At 40.0% G+C, this 22046-nt stretch overlaps 1 protein-coding gene across 5 annotated transcripts in view; it reads right to left on the reverse strand.

The window, feature by feature from the left end:
- The window catches only part of LOC149572842 (DExH-box ATP-dependent RNA helicase DExH7, chloroplastic-like), a 356903-nt gene that overhangs the window by 205128 nt on the left and 129729 nt on the right, over positions 1-22046 (reverse strand). For all 5 annotated transcript variants that reach the window (XR_016359987.1, XM_089813915.1, XM_089813917.1 and 2 more), the window contains exon 16: positions 13783-13848. Coding sequence is in view for 4 of the 5 variants with exons in the window: in XM_089813915.1 (XP_089670041.1) it covers positions 13783-13848 (66 nt within the window). In the remaining variant the exon portion in view is untranslated. The remainder of the gene's footprint in view (positions 1-13782; positions 13849-22046) is intronic.

Genomic DNA, 22046 nt, shown 5'->3' on the forward strand with positions numbered 1-22046 from the left:
TATGGGTGACAGAAAGAGCACCAGTGGTCGAGCATTCTTTCTTGGAGGAAGATTGGTTTCATGGTTAAGCAAGAAGCAAGATTGTATTTCGCAGAGTACTGCTAAGACAGAATATGTTGCAGCAGCAAATAATGGTAATCAAGTTATGTGGATGAAGTAGACGTTGGATATCAGAATTAAGTTTGAAGAACCTGTTATCATTTACTGTAATAACACAAGTACAATGAGTATGTCTAAGAATCTTGTATTGCATTTTAAGACTAAGCATATATCTATTACATATCATGTGTTGAGAGAGAAAGAAGAAGAACAGAAGATCAGACTGGAGTATGTGAGTACTAAAAATATTTACCTTTGCCTAAAGATACATTTGAGTACTTGAGAGGTATGCTTGGGGTTATGCCCCTACCTACTTCTGAGTAAGTGATGCAGTAAGTACATCGGTTCAAAGGTACAAAGCACTATTGTTAGCCTAGACTGAATGTTGATGCTTTCCATATGGGGGAGTATCTGTGATGATCTGAGTCACTTAGGACTTAGTATTTGCTACTGAATAGTGTCTTTGGACACTCGAGCTGGTTGAAGACTTGGTGCAGCATATTAGCAATTGGTATTTAACAATTGGTATGTTGTAACATTGAGATTGAGAACTTCGACATTGATGCTAATGGGGGAGACTATGCATGAAAAACATCTCCTAAGTTATGGGGGAGAAGAACTCCTAAGCAATGGGGGAGAGATATCTCTTTAGAGGGATTTAGAAAGATTCATGAAAGGAAGCAAGAATATGCACCTGATGTTGTTTAGTGTGAAGTAAACAATCGATGTCTAAGAAGAAGTATGCACCTATTGTGTTGAGATTTATTTAGCATGTGAACAGTTGATATCGGTCTTAAAATCCAGAGGATTTCAGACTTGCTTGACGAAGAGGATTTGAGAAGATGAGAGCAGTAGCAACAACGAAGTATTACTTGGTACTAATGAAACTTAGATGTTTTTCATCTATGCTGCCATCAATGCCAAAGGGGGAGATTGTTAGCATGAATGCTGATAATACTACTTTGGGGGAGTATCCTAAGCATTGGAGAGTATTGGCATATTGCATTCATGACTATGTTTGTCATTGATGTCAACATAGCATGGTTTATGTAAAGAGTGGTTGAGTAGCAGACAAAGATCTTAATGGTATGGACAATAGTTTGATTATCCAGTGATGCACAATCATGGACATTCTACATTGTATCCTAATGGCGTGGTTGAGTACGCAAAGTCTAAGTCGAAAACGTACGAAAGTTGTACTTGATTTATAGAGAGCAGTTTAGAGACAGAGTATTGGGAAAGCAGTTACTGATGTTTGCTTTCTATCTTACATCTGAGATGCAATGAGAAGATATGCAGTCAGGCAACGGCAGAGGACAATCGGCTGATGACGTCAACAAGTGCGAAAGCCCTAATATCGCACATGTGAAGTTTTGTATAGACTATGAGCCGATAGTGCTATTGTAATTGTAATTAATTAATTATCTTATTATAATTAATTAGGAAAGCCTCAAGGCCAACTCAAGGAATTATTTTGGAGATATGGTATAAAGGAAAGATGTTTTCCTTGATTGTAAGAAGTATCCATTGTTGCATGAAGTGTGAAGTGCGAAAAGGAGCAGAGTGCTTACTAAATGCATGTAAGCGATCCAAGGGATTATTGGATGTGAGATTTGTGATATGGTTAAAAGATCAAAAGGAGTAGAAATCTGGTTGACAGGACGGGAAGGAACAATACAATACAATTCTATTATTCTACAAGGAATAATACAGAGATCATTTGGACAGTGGGTTCATTGGTCTTGCTCTTGAAGTTGTTTGGGCAATGGATCCACCTATCTTCCACAACTCCTAACAGGGTTGGCACAACTCTTAACAAGATTGGAGCCTTCTAACGAGGATTCAAAGTCTCCTAACAGGAACTCATATGAATGTACTCATAGACTCCTAACAGGGTCCATCCTCTAACAAGGAATATTTATATTAGTACATCATCTTGTGGGTACCATCCCCACTAGGGTTTTCCCTCCGATCAAGGGTTTCCCTAGTTAACATATCTGGTGTTATTATGTATGAGTATCTTGTTGTGGTTTCAATTTATATTGCTCATATGGTTAAGTTTGTTTAAGGATGATAATTATGATAATAGTTGGATAACTAATTCAAATGCTCCAGGTTGAAATGTCATAATGAAATTTCCCAAATTAGGCTAGGATCCCTCTCTTACATCGTTTTCAAAATAGGCATGTGATTAAATTCTAAGATACTGATGATGCTTCTGATGCTGATGCGGGTGCGGGGTGCTAATGTGCAGATTTTTTTTGGGGGGATTTTGAATGCGTTTGGGTGCGTCCATATATATATATATATATATTCACATTTTAAATACATATATATACTATAATTTATGTATGCAATGAAATGCAAGAAATATGCAAAAATAAACCATTCCATAGCAATCAGCCTATTCAAATTGAAATAACAGTAATATCTAATTAGTAAATTACTCAAGTTATATTCAAATTGAAAAAAACCAAAAAAACACTTGTTATATTGTGTCACTTAAGTGACTTGGCGCCTAAAAATCGCAGATGCTCAATGGATTCATGTGGATGCTTCACGACCCCACACATCCAATCACCTCCGTGCATCCGCACCAACATCTAGGTAAAACATGCACGCACCAATATCTTAGATTAAATTTACCTCGAAATATAATATAAATATAATTTTTATATTATTTTATTTTTAGTATATAAAGATACTTTTTTATTTTAATATCTGTTTAGAAACACTTTTTTAATAATATTCCTGAAGCTGCCCTATAAATTAAAAATTGTTCATGCCAACTAAGAAACATTGTTGTCGGTAAAATGTATAGTGTAACCGATGGGTAGAGTGGTACCCGAACGGGCGCGTGACGCTTGAGTCACCCCTTCGGAAAGGTATATGTACACGTTCGAGATGGACTTTGGAATCATCATTGTAGTCATTGTATTTGGATTGTAATCATTAAGTGCATGTATGAATAAAATATATGTTCTGCGTTGAATCATGATATACTACATGTGCTAAGGTTCTTACCCTATATAGTAAACATTTGGCGCCATTGCCAGACGAACTTGGAACGAAGGAATGTGATGAAGATTAATGCCGAATTTGCTTAACAAAGATAGGAAAAAGGTAAAAGACAAAGATGAAATACGTATATCACAAGAAGTTTTAATTTTAACACAACAGGCAGAGCGCAGACAGAGGCTTCAGCAGATTGCCAAGGGGCACTGAAGGGGTGAAGAGGCACATACGAAGGGAGTGCACTCACCTATTAGGCTAAGTGTCGAAGAATTGCTGGAGGAGACTTGACAACGATTAAACTTGGTGAAAGAAATGAAAGAGGAGTTTCTTAACCTGTATACACCGAGGGGAGAGTGTCTGAACGGAAGGGGAGCAATCCGCACGGCTCGAAGTGCCGAGGGAGCATGAGCGTGGAGTGAACTCTTTGTTCTCGATACACCAGACAAACAAATATAGGCAGAGAATAGAACAACCTCACTTGAAGAAGACCTTTCACTAGGCAACGCGGTTGTCGGAAACAAGACTGCTTTCCAGAGCAGTGCGGGTGTGCAAAACAGCGTGGGTGCTTTAAACAGCACGGGTACTCAGAACAACGCGGGTGCTCAGCAAGTACCTCAGAATCAAAGGAAAGTAGCAATGGCAAGTCCTAAAGAAAAATTACCCAAATTTAACGGTGATGGTATAGCAGATCCTATCCGACATTGTAAAATGTGTGAAACCATATGGACGGCAAATGGCATGACGGATGAGGACGATTGGGTCAGACAGTTCCCAGCGACCCTGCGAGGTATGGCACTAGATTGGTTTTCCGACACCGACCCTCAAAAATTCACTACATGGGCGAATGTTAAAAAAGAATTTATAGCAAAGTTCAGATTGCTTCGAGACGATAATGAAATAGTAGCAGAGATATATAGTACTAAACAACGAAAGAATGAAATAGTACGGGCCTATGCTAGACGACTGAAAGAGCTGGTCGGGAAGATGGAAAGTCAACCGGCAGACAGTTTGAAAAAAGATGGTTTGTGGAAGGGCTACGGCTGACTCTAAAAAAGAAGATGAAGATTGTACTACCGGCGTCGTACACCGACGCATATACTCATGCAATGGATTTAGAAAGTGAACAAAAGACAAGTAAGAAGAAAAAGCATAAATCCTCGGATTCAGACGATTCATCATCTGAAAGTAGCAGTAGTGACGAGGAATCAAACAAAAACATGCGAGTGCTACAGAAAGATATGCTTCGAATGATGAAAGAATTTAAGAATTTGAAAAAGAATCCGAACACAGTGAAGGGAGAACTATGGTGTACAGATTGTAAAGAGGATGGCCATACTCGAAGAAATAGTTTTGTGACATCTGCCAAGTGGCAGGACATTCCCTAAAAAAGTGCCCGTTTAACATGAAATCAAAAGGACACTAGCAGGTGTTACTAACGCAAGAAGCGTCCAATAGCAATAACACAATCAATGATGCAACTTTGGGTGGGTATCGCAACAATAATAGATGCGGAAGGGGTGGAAACAACAATAATAACAACAGAGGCCAAAGTCAAACACAGTACGATGCAAGTGAACGGTCGATGATACAGTGTCGGGCATGCAATCTTTGGGGCCACTTCGCTAGGGACTGTCCTACGAAGGAGACGCCACAACTAGTATGCAGATAGTGTGGTCCAGGGAACCATGAAGATGCAAAATGTCCAAAACAAAGGGTAAATCTATTAAGCATTGAAACGTGTGATGAGAAAGTACTGGCAATTACAAAAGAGCAGGCAAGGAAAGTGAAATATCCGGATGCAGAAGAAGAGAAGGAGAGGTTACAGAAAGCACGAACAGAGATAGAAAAGTAGATGAAAGCAGAGAAATCACAAGTCAAAGACACTACCGAAACTTCGAAAAGGAACTTAGTGAAACAGAACATGATGAGGCAGATAATGCAAACAGAAGTGCCTATTAAACTAAATGACCTTCTCACAATGCTGCAGTTGTGTAAAGGTATTATGAATATGACACCATCCCCGAGAGTGATGGAGGAAGTAAGGCATAATAAGGGAACAATGGCAACAGACCCGATGCTACTGGCACTTACAATAGGAAGACACTCGGCAGAAGTGGAGATGGGCATTTTGGGTACTATGTTGACAGATACATCTGTAGACAGAGGATCGGGTGTGAACGTGCTATCGGAGGATATTTGGAAAAAGCTAGGACAACCCATGCTATGGCCACCTACTTTCCAGTTACTCACAGCAGATCACCATCGGATAAAGCCGTTGGGAACTTTGATGGCACAGCCGGTAAAAATTGGGACACAATCATTTTTACTAGATTTTGTGGTCATCCCACTAAAGAGAAGAGGGTATGACGCCATCCTTGGACAGGGATGGGTGGTGCAAGCAAGAGTAAAACATGATTGGAAATGGAACACCCTATCCATGGAGAAAGAGGCAAAATATTCATAATTGATTTGCATACACAAATGACAGGGGAAGAAGCAGCGTCGTCGGACTCAAAAGGAGAAGGCTCGTCGGACTCAGAAGGAGAAGGCGAGAGTGATGACGAAGGTAAAAAGAGGATGGAACCATATGAAGAAGGGGTGTTGAGATTAGAAGGAGGGTCAACTGATGACGACCTCGATTCGGTGAACAGACTGCTACACTGGCAAATGGAAGATTACGAGGTCTTTCTAAGCTGCAACATGTTGAGTGTCAAGGAAGAAAAAGCAGGCAATGAGTTCCCAAAGGAGTATAGTGAACTGAAGGAGGGAGAAGCGCAGATGGATGAAACACCAGCCCATACGTTTAGTGAAGATAAACCGATGAAGTATGAAGAGCCTACGGTGAAAACAATGAACTTGGGTGATGAGGAAAATCCGAAGAACATTCTTGTAGGAGATGATTGGAACCCAGTGTATAAGGCGGCAACATTCCGAATATTCATGGAGTACAGGGATGTTTTTGCTTGGACATATAAAGACTTAAAAGGAGTGCCACTAGAGCTATGTGTTCATCGGATACCATTGATTGAAGGTGCAGTACCCGTACGGAAGCGGCCGTACTAAATGAATATGAACTATGCAGCACAGGTCATGGAAGAAATCGATAGGATGCTGGAGGCAAGAATCATTTTTAAAGTGCAAACAAGTGATTGGGTATCACCGATCGTGATATCCCTGAAAAAGGACACGACACAAATAAGAATATGTGTGGACTTCCAATGTCTGAACGTCGTAACAATTAAAGACCCGTTTCCAATACCATTTGCAGATAGCATTTTGGAGGAAGTAGCGGGACATGAAATTTATCCATTCATGGACGGATTCTCGGGGTACAATCAAATATCCATTGCTGAGGAGGACAAATTAAAAATGACATTCATTGTGGAAGATGGGGTATACGCATACAACAGGATGTCGTTCGGATTGTGCAATGCCCCAGCAACATTCCAAAGGATAATCTTACACATATTTGATAAAATGTCTGTCGGAAGTTTTAAGGCGTTCCTAGATGATTGGTCAATTTTTAGCACAGAGGAGAAACACATAACGGCGCTCGAAGAATGCATGGAGAGGTGCAGACGAGCAAGATTGGCGTTGAACCCAAAGAAGTGTAGGTTTATGGTGCCACAGGGAAAGCTACTCGGACACATAGTTTGTAAAGAAGGATTGAAGACGGATCCAAACAAGGTCCGCGTAATCTTGGAGATGCCACCTTCGGCAGATGTATCGGAAGTAAAGTCATTTTTAGGGCACATCAGTTATTACTAGAGATTTATTAAAACTTTGCAAAAGTTTCTTATCCGTTGGACAAACTCACCTACAAGGGTGAACCTTACAAATGGGAGGCTGAATAGAATGAAGCTTTTGAGGGACTAAAAACAAGGTTGGCCACGGCTCCGATTTTGGCCTATCTGAATTGGGACAAAGAATCTCATGTTCATGTCGATGCATCAAATTATGTCATCGGAGCAACATTGGCGCAGACTGGTGACCACAGATTGAATCATCCAGTATATTTTGCAAGTAGATTGTTATCGAAGGCAGAGAAAAACTATAGTATGACGGAGCGAGAGGCATTAGGGATGGTATACGCAGTGCAAAAGTTTAGACATTATTTGTTGGCCACTCCATTCGTATTCTACGTAGATCATCAGGCGCTGCTATACTTGGTAATAAGCTGATTATTCAAGGAAGAATAAGTCGATGGTTGCTATTATTATAGGAGTTCACATTTAAGATTGTGGTATGGCCAGGAAAAGTCATGGTGCAGATCATCTATCGAGAATAAAATCGAGGGAGCCACCTGAGGGGATTAATGATGATTTTCCAGATGTGCAGCTATTTCATGTTACAGTACTACCTACTTGGTACACACGTATTGGAGAATATCTATCGATGGGGTAGTTTCCAAGTGACATGCCACCAAATGAGAGACAGAAATTGGTGCCGAGGAGCCAAACGTTTCAATTAATCAATGGGCTATTATACAAAATGGGACCGGATCAGATTCTAAGGCGGTGCATCCTAGAGGAGGAAGTTCCAAAGGTACTAAAGGAAGCACACGAAGGACCGGCAGGAGGACACATGGGGTCGGATATAACTGCACGGAAGATACTTCTAGCAGGACTATGGTGGCCAACCGTATACAACGACACCAAGGAGTGGGTTGTTGCATGCGATACATGTCAACAAGCCGGGAAAACATTAAAGAGAGACTTCATGCCTCTAAATCCCTCGCATGCGCAGGAACTTTTTGAAAGATGGGGATTGGACTTCATTGGACCTCTGAAGGTGAGCAAAACTAGAAGGTGCTGATATATAGTGGTAGCAATAGAGTACCTCACTAAATGGGTGGAGGCACGCGCATTACCGGATAACTCAGCAATAAGCACAGCAAGATTTATTTATCGGCAGATTATTACTAGGTCCAGGATCCCACTGCAGTTGACAAGTGATCGGGGAGGACACTTTGTTAACCATATTATCTGACTGCTTACTATTGAATTTAAGATCTATCATTCATTGTCAAGCCCATACTATCCGAGAGCCAACGGACAAGCAGAAGCAAAGAACAAAATCTTGGTTGGAGTGATTTATAAACCCTGTGCAGTTGAGGGAGAAGACTAGGAAGAAAAGTTACCATCAGCCCTATGGGCATACCGTACTTCATATAAAGTAACTACAGGACATACCCCGTTTCAGCTGATGTACAAACAGGAGGCAGTGGTATCGACAGAATTCATGGTACCGAGTTTAAGGATAACCATCGAGAACAAGTTGGGTGACATGGAAAGCTTAAGGGAGAGATTGTACAATTTGAACAAACTTGATGAGTGACGGTTGCAGGCATAGTGGGCCATTGAAGTTACACAAAACAAAAGGAAGGCATGGCACGATAAGCACTTGAAATTAAACAAGTTTCAACCGGGCCAGTTAGTACTGAAGTATAACGGACGAAATGAAATCAGGCCTAAAAAGTTCAAAGTTAAATGGGTCGGACCATACAAGATACGGGAAGTTGGCTATAACAGAGCAATTAAGTTATGGACACTAGATGGAAAAGAAATACCAGATGCAGTAAATGGATCGAAGTTAAAAATATAACATGAAAGAAATGGTCCCCCGCCGACAAACAACTGAGAAAGAAAAAATGACTGTAAATAATGTATATATGTGTAATAAGTAAATAAAATATGGAGTAGACATAATTCTAAATGCGAAGTAATAAAAAGAAATAAAAGATGAAGTATTAAAGTAAAAGATGAAGTATTAAAAGAGTAGGAAGTAAAATTAGAAAATAATTGTGGAATCAATGATGAAAAGCAATGGAAATAAGGCCTACCGTACGGACTTAAGGAGCAAATCACCGAGTTATAAAAGACACCGTATGGCCAAAGAACATAAGAAGAAGAAAATTGAAGCCGTATAGCCAGAAAAAGAACATAAGAGGAAGAAATTTGAAGCTGTATGGCTAGAGGAGGAACGTAGGAGGAAGAAAATTGAAGACCGTACAGCTAGGCAAACACACTTACTGAGAAAAGACAATTACATAAGAGTTGGGATGCATACAAGGCCGTATGGATGGAGGCATATTAAAAACATATTGAAAGACAACCGTACGGTGTTAAGAAAGCCAGAGAAAAACAAAGATTGAATGGCGAGATAGGGAAAGTAAAGCTAAAAAGAAGACCGTACAGCTAGGTAAAGAGACATTATGAAGGAAGTCACCATATGCTAGAAAGATATAAGGAAGAGGAACTAAAGACCATATGGTTAGGTGAAGGAAGACCGTACGGCTAGGCGAAGGAAAACCGTACGAAAGACACCGTACGGCCAGTAGAGTACAAACATATAGCCAGCTAAGGAAGAGCATTGGATAAGTATTGGAATGCATGCATAGGCCATACAGTGATCGGCATAGAAGGAGCAAATGAAATTAAGCCCTACGTTAGAAGCAGAAAGGATTTGGACACCATACGGCGAAAGCAAACTAACAGAATCTTGACACCGTACGGGATTGAGAGACAGGAAGCTGAGCCCGTATGGAATGCAAAAACAGGAAAACCATACGAAGAATAGTGTGAAATAATGAGGGTTGTACACGTGATCCAGGCAGAAACAAAACTACCGTATGGTGTGTGTACGGCCGACTAAGCAAATGTAAAGATTGAACCGTACAGCTATGGAGAAGTGTCATATGGCCAACACAGAGATAAAAACCACGAGTTTGGAAGACAGCCAGAGGAAGAAAGAAAAACCCAGGCTGGTGGAAGGAATTGGCAATCGGCAAGAAAGCATAAAGTCGAAGTTAGGACAGGAGAGCATAGAGTCAAGGAAGCAATTCCGTATGGTGGCTAGTAGAGAAGGGAAGGACCGTATGGTCCAGGTTATAAGAAAGGGAACGACCAATCAAAGAGGAAAACAAGCCGTACCCAGGAGCCGATTCAGTAAGGAAAGTAAATTGTGTAGCTGTACCATAGAAGCCGTTTCACAAAGCTTGAGGGAGAGCTGTACATTTCCGTATGGAAGCCAGGACAAGAGAGGAAACTATGAAAGAAGTTTGTATGGGAAGTAACTACCCTAACGGTTTGTGATCACTCAGCAAAATGAAAAAGAAGTGATAGTTATGCAGTCAGCTGGAAAAAGGGCATGGAAAAAAAAACTAGACAAAGACGCAGCCATGAACAGGAATGTGAAGACATTGCCATCCGGAATCCATGTAGCTGTTGGGACCAGTACAGGGACCAGTAAGAAGAAAGCAAAGCAATCGAAGCAGCCAGGAGACATTCCTACATTACAATGTTACATTCGAAGGGTTAAATGGTGCAAAATGTCGGAAGTGGTGGTAGGAGACTCCAGAAAACCACCAGGTGAAGACTGGTATCCGGAAAGCACAAGTAGAATGGGTAGTGCAAACGCCAATATTTTGCATCAGAGACTACGAAGGGTTTTTGCGCATAATGATTGAAACGTATGACAGGTTCTCTCGAACCAATACGTTTGAATACCTTGGTTGCAATTTAGTAGTATCATTCAAACCGGCTAATTTTACACAGGTATTTGGCATACTTGGTCATGCCCAAGGCAGAAGAAAAATAGAAAGAAAGCCAAAAAAGATGAGTCGTGAAGTGAAGTTGAAGTTGATACAGCTTGTGTGCAGAGACTTGTCGCAGGCGAAATAGGAAGCTCTTTCAGACACGTCCAAGGGCAGAGAGTTAAAGAAATCTAATATTCAGGAGGGTCACTAGCGTTGTTTGATGGACATAGTAAAAAACCGCTTCACAGGTTCAAGCTGCGCTTTAGATATCTCTTTTCCCCATGTAGCAATGATGAACGGGATTTTGCATGTCAGGGTATATGATTGGGCAGCATTGTTGGCCGAACGGATGTCAGAATTTATGACATTGCAGCACAAAACATTCTATATGCCGCATTATGCTATCGGCCTGTTCCTGGAAGGAACGACGCGGATGATTCTGAATGATGCACTGGAGGCCAAACCACGACCACTCGTGCCAGGCGAACCACCAATTATGCAGTGGAGGCATTTGGATACACTCGGCAATAAAACCATCGGACAGAAACGACCGAGGCCAGATGGTGGGAACACAAATAGTGGTCGAGAGGAGACATCTTCAGAGGAGAGTGGGACCGAGGGAGACGAGGAAGAGGACAAGGAGGTAGAGGTGATCACTACTACACCATTGAGATTTTCGCAGCTTGTACTTTCGGCTATGACACACTTGGTTCCTGTGGGCATACATTGCATTCCAGGATTTGGTCAGTTCAGGCAGCCAATGGTGATGACACCAGTTTCAGCTACAACGCAGCCCACCATAGAGACGAGCAGTTTTGGAGGCAGCAACAGAGGCACATCCGTCACCAACGAAGATAGCAGCTCCAGAGGTAACGATGGGGCCGGCTCGTGAGACTCTACCAGAGACAGGAGATGAGACTTTGGTACCTGATGCGGAGATGGACACAGAGACAGGGGTAATGGAGGTACCGGCAGGCATGGAGTTGGGGGCATCAAGTGTCCGATTGGATGTAGTGGGTTCTGATGCAGTGGTTATGGTAGATACGGCACTGCTGGCATCACCAGAGTGAGACAGAGAGAGCTGAACCTAAAAGCTGAGTGCTTACCTGAGTACACGGTTCCGCTGAACCTTGGCACCTCGAGTGACATACCTACTGACACCCACGCGGGAAGCAGTTTTGAAGAACCCATTACAGGAGGTCGGACAAACACAGGCTGAGGAAGTATTGCATAGTGTTGTTGAGCGTATGGCGGAAGCAGTAGAGACGACTATGGGTGTGCAGCAGGAACATCCAGTAGGGCAGGAGACAGGGATGAGAGAGGCATCTCTTGCTAATGTAGCAGCTCTAGCATCTCGAGCTCACCAGGTGTTAGCTTCGACAAAGACTCGGGCATTGGACTTAGTCGTTAAGGAGTTGGAGAGGGTTATATCTTTTATGAGATTGGGATACCCAACTGCCTTTACTGTCTACTTTGAGGAGCAGGGATGGCCGGATGTGGAGACTGCAGAGATGCGGCAGGATTGGGCCATGACAAGAGATCCCGGTATGGAGAGCCAAGTAGAGGCTTTGATTCATGAGGTAGTGAAGATATACAGGGAGGCGTATTACACTCTTTGGAGGATTCAAGCAAATCAGGTAGCAGCTGAGAGAGCTCAGGAGGAGATAGCTGCCAGGTTAGCTTCAGAGAGGGCAGCCTGGGAATTTGAAAAGGCGGCCTAGGAATCCGAAAGGGCAGCCCTGTTGGACAAACAAAGTCAACTACAAAGGCGGGCAGCAGAAAAGGAACAGTTAGTAGCAAAAAAGGAACAAGTGGTAGCAGGAAAAGAGAAAGAGTTGTGAGAAATCATAGAGATGATGCAATCAGCCCTAGAGCTTCAGATGGAAGCAGAAGTAGAACTGAAGATTAGGAAAGAGCAAGTCTACAAGCTACGAGCAGAGCTGAACAAGTTGAGGCACGGACAGCCACTATGCCAGGGACGCATCCCTCTGTTTAGTATTTTTGCATTGATGTATTCTGTTTACTTTGAGTTTTGTTGTATTGTCGTCCAAAGACAACTTTTCTTTTGGGGGGGATGATGTTATCGGTAAAATGTATAGTGTAGCCGACGAGTAGAGTGGTATCCGAATGGGCGCGTGACGCTTGAGTCACCCCTTTGGAAAGGTATATGTACATGTATGGGATGGACTTTGGAATCATTGTTGTAGTCATTGTATTCAGATTGTAATCATTGAGTGCATATATGAATATAGTATCTGTTCTGCGTTGAATTGTGATATACTACATGTGTTAAGTTTCTTACCCTGTACAGTAAACAAACATTATCAATTATTTTAATATGAAAGATATGGGCATGATACCCTTCCCAAAATTGTTTGCCCACGAGCAAATTTCACTCTGCCAAAAAGTCCAAATGTCCTTGAAAAATCAGAGACAAATATGTATGTGTGTGTATATATAATTTATAAATATCTAATCCTGTAATTTATTCCCTAATTCTTCTAACAATCTTGGGTTTCCTCCAAGCCTATCTGCCATTTGCAAACTCTTTGACTCATCCATTAATAGACAAGCTCTCTAGGTTTTAGCAACTACAATTCTTGACACAGATTATTCTGATTTATCTATAGAAATCCAGTTATATGGCTATCATTGACTCCCACACACCAAGAACACTCCTTAGAGTTGTTATATCTAAATTGTATGTTTTCATGCTTTTCTCTTTGTTTGAACTCTGAAGAGAATTTCTATGTCGATTTTTTTTTGAACTCATATAGAACCTCTTGGTAAATGCAATTTATTTACCCATTATTTTATTCTGCTTAAATTGATATTACAAGATAGAGCTGTAATGATGACTTTTGTTTCCTCCGATGATAAAATCATACATTAATTTAATACCTAATATGAAAGATTCAATAATCCCTCTCTTCAATCTTAAAACCAATAAGCTGCTGCTATATAAGGACCAATTTATGTTTCAATGCACAAGCAACAATTTTGATAAGCACATAGATTGATATATTGCATTAAAAAAATATAATAGAATGCTGTAATGATGAGTATTTTAAAAAGCTACTTCTAGCATAGTTATATCTAACAAATATCACTAAAGTTAAATTAGAACCTACCAAAACTGAGCGTTCATGCACTTCATCAATAATTATGTGGGATAAATCCTCAAGGTTGCAGTCACCCTACATGTCCAGGAATACAATTGATCAATATTAAGAACCATCAATCAATTTAAAAAACTATCATATGATCCTGTCCAACAAACAATTAAATAACTAAAGCATCATCACTATAACAAGTTGCTTCAACTTTCTGAATAAGTAATGGAATATAAGAAGGCATCTCAAAACTTCAGGTAGCAACTCTTAATCATCCTCTTGTCAGTGCCCTAAGCATTTGTAGCACTACCTAAGAACACAGATACTCTGTGTATTCTATTCTAGAAATTTATTGAGAAGTACAGAGCAGTGTCAATTCCTATCCCATTTGCATTTTGATGTTTGCATTGAATAAGACACAGAAAAGAAGAATACAGAGTTTATGCAGCTTCGTGAGTATTAGTTATTCCCTAGCAACACGGTCATGACAAAGTTGTTTAAAAACATTATTTTATTAAGGTAATATAATTAATTGTTCTCATGGTTATGGAAAGACATTATCAAGATTTGATAATTTAATTTTGATGGTGATCATAGACTCATATTCGTATTCAGTCTTTACAGTATTGAAATCTCACCATTCACTTGCTATTTGTTGTTGTGGAATGCTTACTTGTCAATATACACATATATAACCTACAACTATGCTAAAGAATGAACATATCAGAAATTTGCATTTATATTTATAACAAGGGCAAACCCAAGATTGCAGTATGAAGAAATGCCAAATACATAACAGATACCAGTGCCAAGGAAGCATCCACCAAAGAATAAGCACACGGTCCATAAGATTATCAAGAAAAGGCATTCAATTGACATCAACATCAGTCAAATTATTGTGTCAGAAACACATATTGACTCATTAAATGCAGAGATTGAGTAGTGATAAGTACAATTATATGCACCAGAGGTAAGGAAGTGAAATGAGTTGCCAAATTATTATCTGATTGTCCATACAAACAGAAGTAAGAAACATCAATCACTTGCCTATAAATTGTCCATGGGTGAATAAAATCATGAAAATTGTACTATAGTTAGTGGAGAAATTCCACAACAGAATTCACCAAAATAAATCTAATTCTTCCTTAGTGCAAATTAATTTTAGAAGTAATTGTTCCATGCATCGAAATATAGAAACCTGTAAAGAATAATGTAAAGAATCATGTACATTGTACACACAAGTAAAGAGCACTAAGACAGCAACACAAATGAAAGACAAGGACAAAATATTACATTGGGCAAAAACAGGAACATGCAGATCTCTCCAGATGCATGCAGAAGTGTTTGTTCTGCTGTTGCTTCAAAGAAGACCCATAAAGTGGATGTTCTGAGAGCATCAAGGGTTCTAAAGTTGATAAACAAGTCTATGATAACAACTCTGGTTAGTGTAGACACCTAAATCGTTTAGAAAATAAAGTATTTTTATTTTCTGAAAAAATTCCTGATGACATCATCATTTATTAATTAATTATTTATTTTATTTATTTATTTATTTTTATGCCATTAAATCCCTTTATCTTAATTAAAAATATTTAATTAAGGAATCCCTCCCAAAAATGTTTAAATCTTATTTAAACATTATTTCTTTATTTATTAATTATTTAATTAATAAATTGACCAAAAAACCCAAAATAAATAAAAAATTTATTTTTTGCCCAAAACTTGGCCAATTTCGTTAAGACCACTAACCTCTTCCAATATCTTCTAATCCTTCTTTAATTTTGATTAAAAGCTAATCTCATCATTTCCTACCCCTAATCCCAACTCAAAATATTTAATTAAGATTAAATATTAATCTTCATGTTTATTAAAAAAGTTTTAATAAATATCTCCTCAACCCAAACCCTTGAAATAAATAAAACTTTATTTATTTCCTAAAAATCTAATTTATCCTCATCTTAGGGAGTTCTAGACTATTCTAGAAAGTCTTTATCCTCATCCAAAGTCTAGACTCTTCTAGAAGATGTCTTTAAACCTAATCCTAATCCCCTCCTAATCTTGTCACATTCCCTAAACATGGGTTAAGACTTACTAACCCAAGCCACAGTTAACAAATATCTCCTTCTTCACCCACCCTCATTAAATGCCATCCACTTGCCTATCCCTAAGCTAACTAATCCTAAACCATCCTAATCCATCCTCTAATCATTTGCACAATCCTAAGCAAGCTTAAAACCTTCCTAATCAAGCCCAAGTCGAAATTCCTCTCATCTCACTCAAAATATCCCAACCATAAAACTTTATGAAACCCACTAGGCCATAAATGACTCTTCCAAGCCCTTTCATTGCTCTTACAAGCCAGTATGAGGGTCTTTATGAAGATTTTATCCCTTGAGCCTCCTTTGTTGACTCATCCTTCCCCTTTCCTCCATCCTCTCACCCTGTGACATGTGTCACTCCCTGATTGGCTGTAAAGAAGCACAATCCATGTGCTCTCCTCTCATGCAATCTGAGCCCTCCATGAGCTTTTCCCCATCTTTGCATCTTGGCCCTCAATCCCTCAAGCCTCTTGCCTATAAATTGGATCCTTCCCTTTTACAAAAGAACACAATCCATGAAGTAAAGTCATAATGCCATTTTAAGAAGCCATTTTACATCAAAACCATACACTCACACCCAAATTCCAACTCCATTTGAAGCCCTTTTTGAAGCATAAGCTTGAGCATAAATCCTATCTATTTAGACAAAGCCACTCAACAAAAGAGCTTCTCATTGAGAGAGCCCATTAATGGCTCATATTCTCAATTGAGAGCTCATCTTAGTCTATCTTGAAGTTTATGAATTTTGTTTAGTTTGTAGAAGCTTTATTTAAATTTGGTTTCTATTAGCATACTAACATTGCTCATATACATTTTGGCACGCCCGGTGGGATCCCGCATGGGTCATCTTCATTAGCTTTTTTAGTCAAGTTTTGTATGTCATTTGCTAATTTTGGCTAATTTTGTTTGTTTTTGTGATTGGTAGGATTGTATAAATTGGTTTTGTAAGTCCACATGAGCATGAAGAAGACAAAGAAACTCATAGTCTATCTCATAGTGTTTGTAGATTTTTCAAGCTTACAAGTGGACAAAGCACTTGGAATTCTTCTTCCTCTTCTTGTCTATATTCTTCTTATTCCATCTACTTCTTCTTCTTCTTCTTCTTCTTGTGGGAGATCTTGGCCATTTTTTTTTTAAGGAAGCAAAACCATACACACTTCTTTTTAGTGCTTAAAATGAACCCCCAAATCATACTTAAATTCATTAAAAACTAAAAATTTGCAAAAAAAAAAATCTTTTAACAAGTGAAACTAAACCAATCCAATCATTTGCATCCTTGCAACATCCAGGTTTTAGATGCATTCATGCAAAGTTAAGAACACTTTATTTTTTGGAATTTAAAAAGAACTTCAAGTTTCCATTTCAAAAGGTTCAAAATCAACACTAAGTGCACACTAAAATTTAAATCAAACTCAAAGCATCAATCAAGGATAAAATGAACCTCATTTGCAAATATTTTAAAATTCTTTTAAAAATCTCATGAAAACTAAGAGTCCTAAATGGTTGCCAAAATTGTCCTAAAAGCTTTGTTATTTGTTCCAAACAAATGTCTTGTTGCAAAATCTTGAATGTTTCTTAGGTTTTTCATGCATCAAAACACTCTAGGAATATCATTTTTGGGCTTAAAACATGCAAACTAGAACACAAAATCTTGAATGAAAACCAAAGTCCAAAGAGTCATTTTTACTTTTGAGTCCAAAACAATCTTGAATGATCTAAGGTTAAAACAAAGCACTTCAAAGTTCTTAAAACAACACACAAAATCTCAATCTTGAATGCTCAAAGGAAAAAACTTGAATGTTTAATCCCCCTGTTTTTGAATGAATGTTGCTAAAATCACTCTTGAGTGCCATGGATTAAAATCAAGTTTTTTTTTTAATGAATGCATGATTAAAACAACAAATCCAATCTTGAATGCAAAAAGTCAATTAATCATTACAATATCTCACACTTCATCTTTTGGGGCATAAAAAGAATCTACATTTTAGAAACTTTCTAAGTTATAAAAACAAATAAAGACACTTTGAGTGAATTTGTTGTTGGACTCACCCTCTTTAATCACCCATCATTCTAACCATTGGTTGCAATATCAGCGCCATATATGGGGATGGGTCTACCTAAGAAGGTGTTAAGTGCTCCACAAAAATCAAATTCCACTCACTTGAATTTTTATTGATTTTTCTAAGATAGAAAATTTCTTTAATGCACATTAGTCTCGCTAACACTTCATTTGGGCATAAAAATTGAACAAATCTTAACGTGGAGGGCCTCCGGACGCGCGCTTGAAACCGAGTTTTACACATCTTTATTTTGGGCTTAAAACAAACTCACACTCAATCTTGAATGCCTTAAAGAAAAATCAATCGATACTTGACGTGGAGGGCCTCCAGGCGCACGAGTTTACTTTTGTTGACCCTAAATCTTCTTGGTGTATTCATTTTTCGATCGATTTTACTTTTGTTAACGCTTCAAGTTGGAATTGAACATTTGCATCCTAAACGTGTGTTTGCAAGGTCTAGATCCAAAAAACTTAAGCGTCAGTTGGAAAAGAATTCTGTCTTTTAGCCCAAGATCATCCAAGTCTTCTCTCCCCTTGTCGTCTTTCGAGGCCATCTTGGGTGCATAAGATTAGGATCCAAAATCTTGTTTAAATTTTAGGAGGCCTGCTTGGGGATTTCATCACCCCTTGGGATGACCTCAACTCCAGCATTCCGACGAAGTATAAAGATCGGGAGGTGAATCCAGAGACACCTCTCTTGGGATCAAGATTTTGTCACTCGGGCTAAGCCTCAAGAAACTTTATACCCTTGAGAAGTGAAAAAGGAGAAGTGGGTTACCGCTCCTCTCGGCTGTGTGACATCTTTTTGTTTTCATCTACGGATTTGGGCCTCATGTACTTTGGGTATATCGAGGACTCCTTAGCTAAACCAACTGTCAGCCTTGCAGACAACCATCTAGGGTGTTAATGTGTTTGAAGTGACAGATCGAAACATTTGTAAAACATACACACTCCTTGGCGCAAGTATCACATTCTGAGAATCAAAAACTTCTATCTGGTTGTTCCTATCTATTGCTTGATTTTTTACTTGTTGAATGAGAGTTTGCCAAACTTGGTCAATCCTAGCTTAGGGCATACTTAGCGTAGTCACTGCCTGTTCCAAAAGTTGAACGAGTTGAAGCAAAACAACCAAAATCTCTCTAAGCCAAGCAGATTCAGGAATTTATGTCAGAACAACCCAAACCCAAACAGAAGTTTCACAAAGCCAAACTCAAGCCATCTCAGGCATACCAAGAAATTGCAGCTAAGAAAAAGGAAGTAACACCAAGCCCTCGAATTGCCAAACTCCACAAAACAGAAGACAAAGCTGCCGACGAAGCCCTTCAAGATGCCTGGTTAGATCACACTATCAAATTTAGCAAGCATCCAGGAGTTAACCCTGCTTATGCCTTACCAACTAAGCATGATTTCTATGATTAGGCCCCCTTGTTCCTCCACATCTTCTTGCATAAGCTCCACATTAGAGTCATCCTTGTAAGTAAGCCAACCACCCTTAGTCATCCCCTTAAGAATTTTAGCTCACCCATCTCATTTAGATATTTGCCTTAGAACCAAACCAATCCCCTCAAACCTAGCTAGCATCCCAAAAGCCTAAACTTCACATCCAAGCCTTCAAAATTGTTGTCGCCTTGCCAAAGTCTGCCATTCCTACCATCTTGCAAATCCACTAATCTCACCAAGGTTATCCCTTTGACAGAGCTTTGTCTAGGGTAATCTAGCTTTGTCACTTGTTATCCCTCATCACCTTGAGCTAAAGGTTGGGATCCACAAGTGGTCAATCTCGTGTTTTTCCTAAAGGATCATCAGTCTATCCTTAAGTTGACACAATCACCACCAAGCTTGCACATAGGAAAGCAGACCTTTCATGATTTGGCAACATATCTTTGAAGTTAGAATCCCCAACCCAATCCTCCTTAGGTTTGTCATATAGCTTTGCCTCAACCCAAGAAATCATTTGCATAGAAAAGCCTTCCCCCTTGGCATCCATCAACATTGTTGCATCTCATCCCTAGGAACATTTTCATGCCACCCGTCACTCACTTAGCCAAGAAGAAGAAAGAAACAATGGAACCCTATCATTTGGATCAAATAGCATCGCTCCCCTTGAGCACTCAACCATCCTTCAGCCCAGAGAACACTATACCATCACCTACTGACATTGAAGCTTTAGTGAACCAACTAGGAAATGCAGTATTGGTGAACGCCATTATAGACAAGAACAAAGAAACAATCATGGCTAACTTTTGAAAGGACAATATAGGAGCCTTCGACTTTGGAAGACCTCCTCCCTTATCAGATCCATCTCACCCGTTGTTTCGACAACTACCACTCCCAATAGGCTCTTATGATTCAGATTATCCTCAATATGTGCCAAAAGAAGAGCCTCAAGCCAATCCTTATGATCCAACAGACCCAAACATACCAGCCTCCACTCAAGTTGAAATCTCCCTTCCGCAAGCCAATCCAGCCACCACCACTCCACCATTGGTCCATACCACTCCATCCCAAACCCCCTTCGCCCAAAACACCTCATCATTCACTCCCTTCACTATTGCTGCTGCTGCTCTCCAACCCAGCCTTCCAAATCCACCCATCTCCCAAATCAGTGCTAGCATCTTTGGCCAACCTCAGCAATCTACAACCGGGATGCCACCCATGGGGCCAAGAAATCAACCTTTCATCACCCCCAGCTTGTTTACCTCAGCTCAGAGCACAATTCCATCATTTCCACTAGGTCCTTGGAGCTCAGTGCCATCAGCCACAAATCCACAAGCTACTGCCCTCACTCCACAAAACTATCAAACCCCACAAGCTACTTCCAATGTTCTGCCAAGCTCTCAATTGACCCAAGCTCCTGCCACCACTCTACCAAGCTTTCAAATCCAGCCACCAAGCTATCAAACCCCATCAGTTCCATTCCCAAGCTTTCAATTCCCACCACCAACTAATCCATTACCTCCTATTACTAACTATTTTTCTATGCCACTTCTAGGAGGAAATCCACCACCACCAACCACCAATTACTTGGCCTCCTTTGCCATGATACCCTCCCCAATGGGGGCACAACCCACATATATTGGTCAAACTCCTCAAATCCCAAGTCAAGTTCCACAAGCTCCCGATCCTTTCTCCAAGCTTCACAACCATCTTATACCTTACCTCCACAAAGCAATCCATTTATCCCACAGCCAGCCTAGGTCCCTCAATCCCTATCCCCTCGCAACACATGCAGCAATATGTGCCTCCTCCACCTCAGCAACCCATCATCCACCATTCAGTTGCCCAAGCCATGTACAATCCCTACCAGCCCATACCTCAAAGCCATCCATGTTCCATTGCCCCATCTAGCACATACCTACCTCAGGGCACTCTTACATTGGGTGCACCCCAGCCATCACCCATTAATTTAGAATGGGAAGCCATGAAGACAGCTTTGAAGAACATCCAGGAGGGAAATGATCCAAAAACCTTCAAGTTTGAAAATGTGTCCTTACCCATTTGACAGAGCCATTACCATGACACCATTTCCCAAACACTTTGAGATACCCAAGTTTGACAAATTCAGAGGAAAAGGAGACCCTATCACACATATCAAGGAATTTTACATGCACTGCCAAGAAGTGGCATACGGTGATGTCTTCCTCTTGCATCTCTTTCCCAAAAGCTTGGCCGGACCAACTCTTGAATGGTTTTATAGAATCCCATATGGTACAATTAAAAACTTTGCTGAATTGTCTGAGGTATTTGTAGCCCAATATGCCCATCTTGTTGAAACAAAGCTCTCAGTAGTTGATCTTGTCCACACTAAGCAAAAAGGTGGAGAAAGCCTTCCCGAATATCTGCAAAGATGGCAAACCCTTACCACCCGCATATCTTGCACGTTGCCAGAACGCCATTTGGTGAAAATGTTTATTAATAATGCCCATCCCAGCTTGGCTCACCACATGACCATGAACTGTTTGCAAACCTACAAAGATACCAAAGAAAAAGGAATGATCCTTGAGCAACGACTCATTAAAGATGGTGTGGTCAAGATTTACAAGGAAGCCAACCAAAATCAATCACATTCCAATGACAAGTCTAGGTATTGGAACAAAAACAAGTACGTTGCAACAGACGGCGTC

The sequence above is a fragment of the Cupressus sempervirens genome, chromosome 2, assembly GCF_028749045.1.
Source record: "Cupressus sempervirens isolate cs-2001-9-10 chromosome 2, ASM2874904v1, whole genome shotgun sequence".
NCBI lineage: Eukaryota > Viridiplantae > Streptophyta > Pinopsida > Cupressales > Cupressaceae > Cupressus > Cupressus sempervirens.